This window comes from Drosophila bipectinata, chromosome 4, assembly GCF_030179905.1.
Source record: "Drosophila bipectinata strain 14024-0381.07 chromosome 4, DbipHiC1v2, whole genome shotgun sequence".
Lineage (NCBI taxonomy): Eukaryota > Metazoa > Arthropoda > Insecta > Diptera > Drosophilidae > Drosophila > Drosophila bipectinata.
The window spans coordinates 18,094,487-18,106,988 of NC_091740.1; the positions used below are offsets into that span (position 1 = coordinate 18,094,487).

Below are 12,502 nucleotides of genomic sequence, written 5' to 3' on the forward strand. Positions count from 1 at the left end.
TTCAAACTGAGAGACTAGTTCGCGTAGCATCAGACAGACACACGGACATGCTTGTATCAACTCAGGAGGTGATCCTGATCAAGAATATCAAGAATATTTGGCAAAACAATACACCCCAACCAAATTTCATAAGGAACGGCCGACTATATTCTATAGCTGCCTTATAACTGAACGAAGTTGATTTGTTGAGGACCTCCGGAAAACCTTCGACGGCCGTGTAATTCTAAGAAAGACGCTAAAGATCAGGTCTTCTAGAAGAACTAGAAGATAAGTGTCAGAAGCAATCCCGCACCTTTATCCACATGGATAAACTATTAGCCGGGTTACGTCGTCGACAAGAAGAACTATTCGTGATAATTTATGTTAAATTCAAGAGCTCTAAGGTGCTCGTAAAAATCTAATGCAAAGCACGATTCCTAAGGAAGACTAAAGATCAGGTCACATCGAAGATCAGTGCCAGGAGCAATCCCGCACCTTTATCTACATGGATAAAATATTAGCAGGGTTACGTCGTCGACAAGAAGAACTAGAAGAGTCTGTAAGAGGCATACCAGGCATACCTATCTGTTCATGAACAATCAGGCATACCTATCTGGTCCATGAAACTAACATGCCAGCAGTGAAAAAAATGTGGTACCTCAAGTCCGTCGACTACTTTATCAGAGCCCAGTCTGACAGTGCCAAATAATTACACGAGCTATATATAACCACCCTAGAAACCATGACATCATTGAAGGGACTTGGCATCAACGTATCCACTTGGGATGCGTTCGTGGTTGTCTTGCTTACTGACATGCTCGATATAACCTTGGGGCTAAGCCTATTTGAACAAAGAATTGGAAACTCAGTTGAAGCCCAGCAGACAGAGCTAAGAATCAGTTTCTTAGGCTCGGGAAAGGTTCCGCCTTCATCCGGCAGGCAAGCATCGTGCTATTTTTGTAAAAAGACAACTCACTTGTTATATAAATGTCATGAGTTGCCCTCTATAACAGAAAGACTAATTTGGAAAAAAAACTAAAAAAGTACGTCAATTGTTTTAAAACCGACATCAAATCGACGGAATGCAAAGGAAGAAATTGTTTCATCTATAAATTACAAACCATCGAACACCAATTACAAACCTAAAAATGTCAACCTTTTTGTCACAGGAAATATAGCAGTTCAAGCCGATAACGGACAGGCAGCAAAGTTTCGAGCACTTCTTGCGACAGGCGCTAGGGAGTGATCTTGCTCTCTTTCTTATGCTCATCTTTCGTTCATCTTACGCTCATATTTTCATTGAATTTTTTCTGTTTTTCAGTCTCTAAACTGAAAGAATGAGCACCATGAAGAATGTTGGTCTGCGCTTCGATTAATCTTTGTATGTATCCGTGTCACACATTCACTTACACGGGTGCATGTATGCGTGCGTTTTCGTTTCGAAGCCAGTGCACACATTTTTTGATATTTCTAACTTTCCAGGCTTTTTCTCCTAAGGAAATTCGGGTATCCGTTATTGGGTGAAATGACGAAAGAAATTATATTATTTGTTATATTATATTTATATTTATATTTTACATTTACATTTAAAATGTTTTGTATATGTATTTTCACGATGTTGAGTTATCGACATTGGACCACTTTAATTCTGGGATATTAAAGTCATTCAGAGCTACAAGCTGGTCACGATCGATCATAAGTTTAAAAACGGATCGAATAGCGGACAAATGATGCCAGTATATGAGCGGTTCAGACGAAGGCGGTATATATGAACATGTTTTAGATTTAGTGGACAAAATGATCTTAATGCAAATAAATTGTATGTCAACAAACTGTTTTGGTTTAACCTCTTCAGAAGCAAGCTGGCAGTCTACCGAATTAAGAACAAACTGCAGCATCAGCCTGCAGAAACTAAGAAAACTGCAGCATCAGCCAGAACCGGTGGTCCGGACTGTGGAATACTGTGGTGACTCCAACGGGGGTTTTGTTCATTAGGACCTGTGGCATCACTTGAAGGGATACCACGGAGGATATATACAATATAATTGCTCCTTTTCCCTGAGAAATTCGGACGGCAAATTGTTCTCAGTTCTAGCCCTGGGGGTGGCCAGAGATTTGAGCGGCTGCTTTAATGTCTACTGAGCAGGCTGAGGCGGTTCACAAACAACGGATTTCTTACGCGTAGGGGGCTCATTTAGCAGCAGAAGACCGATAAAGTGAGTGTCAAGCGCACAGAGCTGATCATTGATTTTACGAAAACTAGTCATCACCTCTTTAAATGCATTCTTAGTCTGTCTCATGAACGACCAGACTGGCATGAACTAGAGTAATAATCTAATAATCCGGTAATAATAAAGCTGATGTATTGTCCAGAGGAACTATCGCCAACAAGTTATAACATAATAATATTTGGTTCTAAGGTCCTCTATTCTTGCATGAGAGAACAATGATAGTCTACTAAGACCTAGACCCATATTGGAAGGACATGAAGGTACACTCGGATGGATTGACTGAACTGTAACAAGTGTCAAGGATTGAAAGACATAGGAATCTTGCAGATCAATTTTAGACCATTATAACCATCTGTACGGGGAGCTTGATTCAGAAAATAACTTAATGCATCACTCCCGACAACGACGATCATCGTTGAATATCATTGGAACTGTGGCCAATAATTTGCTTGCGTACTTGATTTCACATACGCAGAAGATATGTTCAAAACAATAGCATAGGTAAAAAGCAACGATGATTTCATTGCTTCCTTGGTTGACTCTACCAATAACGTGGAGAGAAAGGGAAGCATAGCTACAAGCAATCGCCTGAGATCGTTGGAACAACGAATAATTTGTGATCCTCACAGCTTAAATGAGTCTACTTGGACTGATTATCGCCATAAAAGCAATAGTCCAATTTTGGTACCACAATTGTTAAATTACGAGAGCCACTCGACTAAATTCTGGATCATTTGCTCCCCGATCAGATTTTTCCAGTTGCCACTACTGACGTTCTTCATCTGTATCAAGGCAGCACAACAAACAGTCACGTTATCTTTTGGATAACAATTCCTTGATGTCTTCAGAATTATTAGACGTCTTCAGCAGCGTTCCCTTTCCAATTTGGGATTGAAAAGGTTAAACCTTATACAATCTTCAAACACCAATAATTGTCGTCAGCGCTCACAGAGATCGCGTTATAGGGCTTGATGAAAACGATTTTAATCAATGCATAACTGTTAAAGTTGGACAGAAAATCTGTTAAAAGTCGATGCGAGTTCCCACTATTCAATATCAAAATTGGAACAAAATGTCAGAACAATCCAATGGAATCCAGCATGATATGGTTGAAAACCCACCAATCTAACCAATGGATCTTTGCATAAGGGACCAAATGGAACTTCTGGCTGTATGCAACGGAATTTCATCAACCATTAACATAAAGGCAACCGGCACGTTGAGCGTGAGTATGAGTTAAAACTCCCCTAAACCATTCAATTTAATTAAGTTTTTACATTACATTTTAAGACTTTTTCTGGTCTGCGCCAGCTCTTACTATGTTCGATTCGATTAAATTTGGGTTCGTGGAACAAATACAGCTTTCCCACTCCAATTTTTTGGACCCTTTCTATTATTAAATTTTAATGCTCCCGTGCAAACTTGAGCCGAACCCTCGATGGTTCTTCTTATCTTCGTCTTTATAGAAATAAAATAGCCTTGTCGAAATTTTTTTATTGAGCCCCTCTGGCTGATCAATGACTCACATTTTATTGGTCATTTCCTCATTTTCAGCATCATAAGACTAGAATCAGAGTCATTAAAAGCAAGGATGACCACTTATATGCTTTGACTTCGACTTTTTTTAATTGTCGAACGCTTACCGCAACTGATTGACTTATTTTAACTCTTCAAGAATCAGCACGCATTGATAAATCTTGATTAGTCATAGTAACAATTTATCGGCCGATGTTTTTTTCATTTTTCAGCAATCCAAAATGATACTTGTCAATCAATTCTGATGATGAAAGGTGATCAAGTTCGAATCACACCAGATTCTAAATAGATTATATGGGTTCTTTTAGAATTAAAAAAAAAAATGCCATTTTGTAATGAATTGAAAATATATTCTTAGAAAAAAAAAGTCGTTACCAACTATAAGTCTTGAGCATTTAAATTCAAATTTTGAAGTTGTACTTAGTTTTTCCTCCCCTTGTATTTACATGTGTACGTAGCTCCACTTATGGAGCACACATGTTTAAAATTTGAGTGTATCCGTAGCAGTGAAAAACTATAAGAGCATTCATTGAGCGAAAGAAACGTAGTTTTTTATTTCATTTTTCGTTAATTCAAAAGTTGGAATGGGCACTAAAATTGTGTATGTTATTTAAAAAAAAAGCTTTGCTAGCAACAATTCTTAGACAAATGAAAAACTACGCTTCCCTATCTATATTCTCCATGAAAAAAACTTTTTCCAACCCAATTTCTGAACAAATTTTTCTCAGTGGAAACATTTTGATTTTTAAGTTTGGGCTGTCAAATGAGTCAAAATGAGAGCAAATGAGGGGGCTTCTAAAAAATTTGAAAGTGCTAACACTGTCAGTGTGCCGGCAGCGCTGCGCAGAATTTCCTACCCTATGCACGCGTGCTATGGAAAATGAGAGTTTGCCACACACTGGACTAAATCTTAGGTTTGAGAGTTATCCTAGATATAAGCGACACATCAAAAGCTGCAGAATCTCAAGGGCAGAATCTATCTCCAATCGAAGCTTGATTTAAATCGGTTACAGTTTTCAGCACTCGATACATTTATATAATTTTAATACATTAGTATAAGCAAAGATTATAAAGTACATAGATGGGACATCAGGGCCCAAAACGGTCAACTTTTTTCGTCGAGCTTGTTGGTGAGGGGGGAACGCACATACATACAATTCTATTTTTAGAACTCTTTACATTTATCCGTCAACAAAAATGTATGCCTTTGTATGTATGTGTGACTGCTCGCACGACGGAGAAAAAATGTTTTGGCTTCTAAATTTCAATTTCAATTTCAATTTCCCGTTTCTGTTTTCGATGCGCCGATGTGGTAGTTGGTAGAACAAATAGTATTTTAAAGTATATATAAAAAGAATCATAAAACTAAAACTTAATCAAAATTGGAAAATCCGCCGCTGATGTAATCTAACCCAGGACCCCATGAATAAGGACCACGCACTATTCATCTACGCTACCCTCGAAGTTGATTTTATGATACTTAAAATTGGTGTTAAAGGAGCCGCTCGTTCCAGCGGGTTCCACTGCTGGAACCCGCCATAGAAAATTTTTCTTTGTATGAGATGTCCCATCTATGTACTTTATACAGTAACGAATAACAGAAAGCAGTAGCTAGTGACGTTTTATACATTTATACTTAATTATTAACTAACTTATGGACAAAATAATAGGTGTGTTTTTTTTTCATTTTTAACTTTTTTATTTCTAAGTCGTGCTTTCTCCAATCAGCTCAAAACAAAGTTTTTTTTTAAAACTTATATTAATTGTCTTAAAAAGAAAAAAAAACAATACTATAAACCTTTTCGTTAACAACAGAAGTAGATTTTTTCCTAAGTTGGACATTTTTGGCTGGACACAATAATAGGTGTAAGGAACTAAACGTTTAAACTAAATGGATATTTCACTATTTTTGATCTTTTTGTACATTAAGTTGAGTATGTAGCAGTTAGTAGCCGGTATACTCGCCATTATTTTTGAGAACTTTCTCCATTCGTCTTGGCATGGATGATATCAGCTTGCGACAAGTTCCAATTGGGATGGAGTACCATGCTTTTTGGACAATATCCCAAAGTTGGTTTTTGTTTTCACAAGAAGACTTTCCTACCTCTCTTTTGAGTTCACCCCAGAGATTTTCGATAGGACTAAGGTCAGGGGATTGACTCGGCCATTCAAGAACATCCACATTTTGCTCACGAAACCACTCCCTGACTAGTAGAGAGGCGTGATTTGGGTCGTAATCCTGCTGGAACTTCCATAAAATTGGCATATTATCCTCAGCATATGGCAGCATCACTGTCTCCAATAAGTCTCTGTATACGAATCTGTCCATTATTCCATCAATGCGATGAATCGGATTAACACCATTCCATGAAAAGCAGCCCCATACCATTAGGCTACCACCTCCATGTTTTACAGTCTTACAGGTGTACTTGGGATCAAATTCTTTGCCTTTCGGACGGTGAACATTCCTTTTAGCATCATTTCCAAATAAATTTATTTTGGTTTCGTCACTCTAGAGAATGTTATGCCATTTTTTCTCACCCTCCGGTCCTGACCAGGCTTTACGATCTAGAGCAAATTGTTTCCTCATCTTTTTATTTTTCGGCCGAAGCAAAGGAACTTTGCGGGCAATCCTACCTGGTAGGTTTGCCATTGTCAAACTTCGCCGGACCGTTCGGCACAATATTTCCAATTTCGTTGGAAATCGTCCTGGAAAACTTGAACGGGTCTCGTTTAACCAACCTAACCATGCGATTATCGTCCCTAGATGATGTTTTTCTGGGTGCTCCCCGAGTTTCACCTACTTTTTTCGATTTTAACGCATTGGTTACAAAATTCTGAGATCGTTTCATTAAAACAGCAATCGATTTATATGTTTTTCCTTCATCTCGGAGTCGTCGAATGAGCTTCCTCTCTTCCGCACTGCAATGTCTCCCACGGCCCATCTAATGCAATTTTAGTGATTGTTAAGTCCCCATTTAGTTAAATTATCGTAATACCTTACCTTCTGCAACCAAACAATTATCCTAATTAGCTTTAGATTAAAGTTTTGCTCGACACACCTATTTTATTGTCCAGGCGAATTTGCAGTCTGAGCAATAAAATATCCATAATTTTCTTCAGAGAGCTTCTGACTTCCGGGAATTCACCAAAAATTGATCGTAACATTGTGACCATAATAAAAAAGTATAGTTTTCCCATAATATGCTATGTTTATATCGATTAAAATCGATAGCCTCAAAAAAAAAAATGCACACCTATTATTTTGTCCATAAGTGTATTATGTATGTGCGGCAGAGTTCGGGCACCAGAATGACCCTGGAATAGAGCCCTGCCGATATTTATTATTTTTAGTTTTACTTCTTCTATTGTGTTTATAATAGCAGATATAATATTTATACTTAAATACTTTATACTTAAATATTATATAAATAACCTCTATTTATTGCAGAGGGTATTATAATTTTGGTCAAAAGTGTGCAACGCAGTGATGGAGACATCTCCGAACCTATAAAGGATATATATTCTTGATCAAGATTACCTCCTAAGTTGATATAAGCATGTCCGTCTGTCCGACTGTCTGTTTCTACGCAAACTAGTCTCTTAGTTTTAAAGCTATCGTCTTGTAACTTTGCACACACCTTTTGTTGTTTTGTGTCTGTGGAGTTGCCTTAAACGGCTCCCCACACGCGTAGGTCCGAAGAAAGGGGTACTTCAAAGGCCTTGGCTGTGGCTAACGGAACGTTTTATTCTATAAATTCATACATTAGTTTACAATTCAAATATTAATTCCTCTTCTTACCGCAGTGTGCCCTCCTACAATCAACAAAACAATGAATGGCACCTTTTGGCGGCATTCACATAACCGCGATTGATAAGCCCGTACTTCCGATAACTTAAAATACTACATCTCCTAATAATACTGACTTAACTATCGATAACAATGTTTTTGACCGTCGACATCCCCGACCCCGTGAAGACCCGCTTCACTCAAATCCAAACTCCAAGTTTAGAGACGGGCCGCAACATTGTCCAAGATAGTCCATTAGCTCCATCCATCTCCATCGGCTCCGCTGTAGACCTCCTCCACGATGCCCTTGCGCCACTCTCGTCTGGGCAAGGCAGGATCGCAGACGAAGACCATATCGCCCTGGCGGATGGGCTCCGTTCCCTGGCACCACTTCTCGCGGCGCACAAGCGTAGGCAGGTGCTCCATGGTGGGACTCTACATGGTCCCTCGGCGCGACTTCTTCCAGGGTATGGCGCAGCACTCGCTTGACGCAATGCACCATCTGCTCCCATACTCCGCCTCTGTATCCTCTCCGTCTCGAACGCGTCTCCAAATCGTCTGGCGTCCCTGTCGGCTCCCACGAAGTTCTTGCCCACCTCGTACACATCCGGGTCTCGATCGTCGTTACCATCTCTCCAAAGGAATCGTTGGGAACATCGATCTCCAACCTTGGCTGCAGCATTAAACACAAGCCGGACCTCACCGGGCTTGTTCGGGGTTTCGACACCGAATTGTGGCAAATTCCATAGCTTGTCGCTCTTCAGCGCGACCTCATCCGGCTGCAATTTCCTCGCATATCCTTTGGACACGTCCTTGATGATCCGATCGTATCCTAGCGCCAACGGCCCGTTGCGCTTCAACTTCTCGACGTTGATCAGCCGTCTGTGTGCCATCTCGTAGCTCCGTGGCAGCACAGCGTGGTCATCCTTCCAGAGCAAACCCGTCTGGTCGCGACGCCCCACTTTCACCGTGGTGTCGTCGAGGATCCTTTGGGCCCGCGCGTCGTCGCTGGCTGCGACCGGTTGCGCGAGCTTCACACCAAAGCCTTCCATCTCGACGTAGTCCTCCACCATCTTTTCCATCGTGTCCTCCACTGACACGGCTAGAAGGCAGGACCTCGGTGACGGCGTAGTTGATTGTCCACTTACTGGCCCAAACACAACCCATCCAAGCTCGGTTGCGGCCGCGAACGGTCCCTCTCTGGCAAACCGTCTCGTCCTAAGTGGCAATCCCAAATGTCCATGGTCCAGTCCGATGAGCAACTTCGGCACCACGTTGCTGTAGGGTTTCATCGGCAGTCGCGAATCCTTATGAACGCCCTGGACATCTCGTCGACATAACGTCTGCATCGGCAGACTCAGGCTCGAAACGGCGTACACGTTCCTCAACGGGTGACGAGTGGGCTTCCCAGCTCCACTGATCTCCAGGCTCACCACGTTGGTAGGCTCCCTGCTTGCTCTTCCTCCAAACCATTGGATGTTCAGTTGTCGACGTTCGCCTTGCACTCCCAGATCCCTCCGTAGCTCATCGTCGATCATCGTGACGGAGGATCCTTCATCTAATAGCGCGTATGTGTCCACCTGGCGACCAGCTCCGTACAGCGTTACTGGCAGTATACGGAACAAAAGTCGGCCTCCTTTGACGTCAATACTCAAGTTCCTCTGCATGGGCGCCTCCGCTGGCTGCGGGGCCCTTCTCTCCTGGCTGTTCCTGCGGACAGCCGACTCCTGGGTCCTCTCGTGGTCCCTGTAACCACCTCGTGGCGAAGACCTCCTGTCCGGGCTGCGTCTGGAAACTGGTGACATCTGGTTCCCTCCGTTGTGGCGCCTGAAACCACCTCGCTGCTCCGGCCGTCTTCGCCCTTCGTCCTCTTCATGTAGCAGACGGTGATGCAATCTGCGGCATCCGTTGATCTGGCACTCGCCATGCACATCGCAGGATCTGGCCGCATGCCCACTCCGTAAGCATGTGAAGCAGAGCCGATGCCTCTTCACCATGCTCCATCTGCCCGGTGGCGAAGCTCCAATGAATTCGCTGCAACTCGTCGTAGCATGTTGACCTTCACAAATTGGACAACCTCCATGCCGGTCATCCCGCTGCTCGTATCCGTTCTGGTCGACGCTCGCGTGTAGAACTCGACGCCTCGGCTCCTTTCCATCGACGTCCAAAATCGTACACACGATGTTCGCGTACTCCTGTAGCCACGCGCTGAAGTGCGCTACAGTGGGAAAGGGTTGGATCGATGCAGCGTTCCTGGCCCAATCCACTCGTTTGCTGGTGGGAAGCTTTGCCACAAGCTCCTCCATGAGTGTGGGGTTTCCCAGATGTTGCTCCGCCTTCGCCGACTGCAAGAAGGCCGTGAGGTTACTCACTCTGGTTGCGAAGGGGACGATCCTCTCCAGTTGCTGCTCCGAAATCGGCTGCACCTCTCGCACGCTGTTCAGCTGGCTGCGTATTAGCTGCTCCGGTCGGCCAAACCTAAAGCGCAGCTGCTCCATCACGGCTCTGACGTTCGCAGGGTGAATCAGCAGCGACTTCACTGTCTCGCGTGCTTCATCCTTCAGCGCCTTCAACAGCCTCTGGTTGTTCTCCAGGTCCGTGCAGTTGTACGCTTGGGTCGTCTCCACAAACGCACAATTAAAGATGGGCCAATCCTCGGGCTGCCCTCCAAATGTAGGCAAGTCCGGGAGCCTCCTTGGTCCATTAGCTTGGGTTCCATTCGGCGTCATCCAGGCGTAGGATCCAACAAATGGTGATGCAGTTGCTACGTTGTGGATGCTCCCGCCCGGTAGCGCGCATCCATGCGCTGTCTGCGCAACACTTGTAGCACACAGTGCTAGTCGTTAGCAACGGTGGTCCACTCCAAGATGGCGGCAGCGTGTAGGTCCCACTGGTCGCACCGAAACTGCTATATGGGTCCGGCCCGACCCCGTTAGTTGGTGCCTCACCGTTCGATGTGGCGGTTAATGGCGGTCCGCTCCACGATGGCGGCCGCTCCGACGCTCCACTGTTGGCGCCATTTGCGCTTGGGCCAACTGCGATTGGCGCGCAATTGGCGGTGTTTGCTGCGTCCATGGCTTTGACCTTCTTCAGCTCGTTCTCCAACGCCGTAATCCTCTCCAATAGGTACGCCGTGAGTGGCTGGCTCACCTCCGGCTCTGAACTCGCAGCTGCTGTTACAGTGCTCTTTGGTTGGGACGCTACTGTAGTCGCTGTAGTGGCTGGGCGAGAAATGGCCGCCGCCGTGGTTATGTTCACCCGCGGCCGGTTTTCTGCTGCACTACTCGCTGGCTGCTGATCCGCTCGCGTTGTAGGTGTGGCTTCCCCTCCGTTCAGCCGGGAACTCCTCCTGGGGGAGTGCTGCATCTCCAAGTGCTCAAATATGGTGCTGCCCTAGCGCTCCAAAATGGCGCTGCCCTAGCGCTCCAAAAATGGCGGACCTGTGCCGTCTGGCTGCTGCCGCTGATGCTTGGCGCTCCTTGCGCCTCCTGCCCGCTGGTGCTTGGCGCTCCTTGCGCTTCCTATCCTGACGCTGGCTGCGTCTCCTGAACTGACGCCGGCTGCGTCTCCAGAACTGACGCTGGCTGCGTCTCCGTGTCGCTGGCTGCGACTCCGTCCGTACTCAGTGGTTTGGCGCTGGCTGCGCCGTCTATGTCGCTGGCTGCGACTCCTCTGCTGGTACGGGAACTGCGCTCCGTGCGCTCCTGGCAACTCTCTAGCTGGTCGTCAAGCCGTCCTCCAGCGCAAGTTGCCCTTGCAGTCTCCCTAGGACTGCGAATAAAAGCTGTTGTTTTGTGTCATGTGGAGTTGCCTTAAACGGCTCCCCACACGCGTAGGTCCGAAGAAAGGGGTACTTCAAAGGCCTTGGCTGTGGCTAACGGAACGTTTTATTCTATAAATTCATACATTAGTTTACAATTCAAATATTAATTCCTCTTCTTACCGCAGTGTGCCCTCCTACAATCAACAAAACAATGAATGGCACCTTTTGGCGGCATTCACATAACCGCGATTGATAAGCCCGTACTTCCGATAACTTAAAATACTACATCTCCTAATAATACTGACTTAACTATCGATAACAATGTTTTTGACCGTCGACACCTTTCTTTCCTTTGCACGCAGTATATAATACGGAACGGCCGGTATCGGTCTACTATATCCTATAGCTGCCATATATCAGTCCTCCAATACGGTCCAATTCCTCTAATTCCCCTTCAAGGTTATACGACAAGCAAAACCAATTAATTTAAAAATACTACCTCAGAGCATATATCTGATATAATTTTAAACAGATAAATTAATATTCATAAATTTTCTAATCAAAACCACGGGTGGTTACTCTGTCGCTATTTTGTCAAAATTTAATTTTTTGCTTGTTATTAATATTTAGGAATTATTGGTGAAAAAAATTGACTTATTAAATGCAATTTCATGAAAATTAAATTCTTAAGACAGGGGTAAAAATAAATTTGAAATTCAATAAATATATTTTATTGTTAATCTTTTACTCCGAATTCGAAAAAAAACGCCACATGCAAGTGACGACGGCGCACGACGTCTTAAAAATGTTTTGGCTTCCAAATTTTAATTTCAATTTCTTGTTTTTGTTTTTAATGGGTGGTAGTTAGTAGAACAAATATGTAGTATTAGGTTGGGTAGGTTGGATCAACTGACCAAAAATAGTATCTTTACCAAGTTCCAGCTTTCTATCTTCAAAAACACGTAAGTTGGGTCATTTCCGATCAATCAGTTATGTCGATAGCTTTAAAACTGAGAGACTAGTTTGCGTAGAAACAGACAGACGGACAGACGGACATGCTCATATCAACTCAGGAGAAGATCCTGATCAAGACTTTATAGGGTCGGAGATGTCTCCTTCTTATGCGTTGCACACTTTTGACCAAAATTATAATACCCTCTGCAAGGGTATAAAAATACAAGTATAAAAACAAAAATATAAAAA

The 12,502-nt window shown here is 43.7% G+C and overlaps 2 protein-coding genes across 5 annotated transcripts in view; both read right to left on the reverse strand.

Moving 5' to 3' along the window:
• The window catches only part of Tdg (Thymine DNA glycosylase), a 48,862-nt gene that overhangs the window by 12,336 nt on the left and 24,024 nt on the right, over positions 1-12,502 (reverse strand). The gene's annotated exons all lie outside the window — the stretch shown is intronic.
• LOC108126835 (uncharacterized) lies at positions 7,294-11,789 on the reverse strand. Of its 2 annotated transcripts, XR_011443486.1 has the most exons (3): positions 11,480-11,789; positions 7,549-11,428; positions 7,295-7,497 (listed from the first exon to the last, which is right to left on the reverse strand). XR_011443486.1 is itself a non-coding variant. In XM_070282332.1 (2 exons), exon 2 carries the CDS (start codon positions 10,263-10,265, stop codon positions 7,737-7,739), a length of 2,529 nt encoding a protein of 842 aa, XP_070138433.1. In that variant the 5' UTR covers positions 10,266-11,428; positions 11,480-11,789; the 3' UTR covers positions 7,294-7,736. The 2 variants fall into 2 exon arrangements, 1 of the variants encoding a protein (XP_070138433.1); XM_070282332.1 differs by having other exon boundaries at positions 7,294-11,428.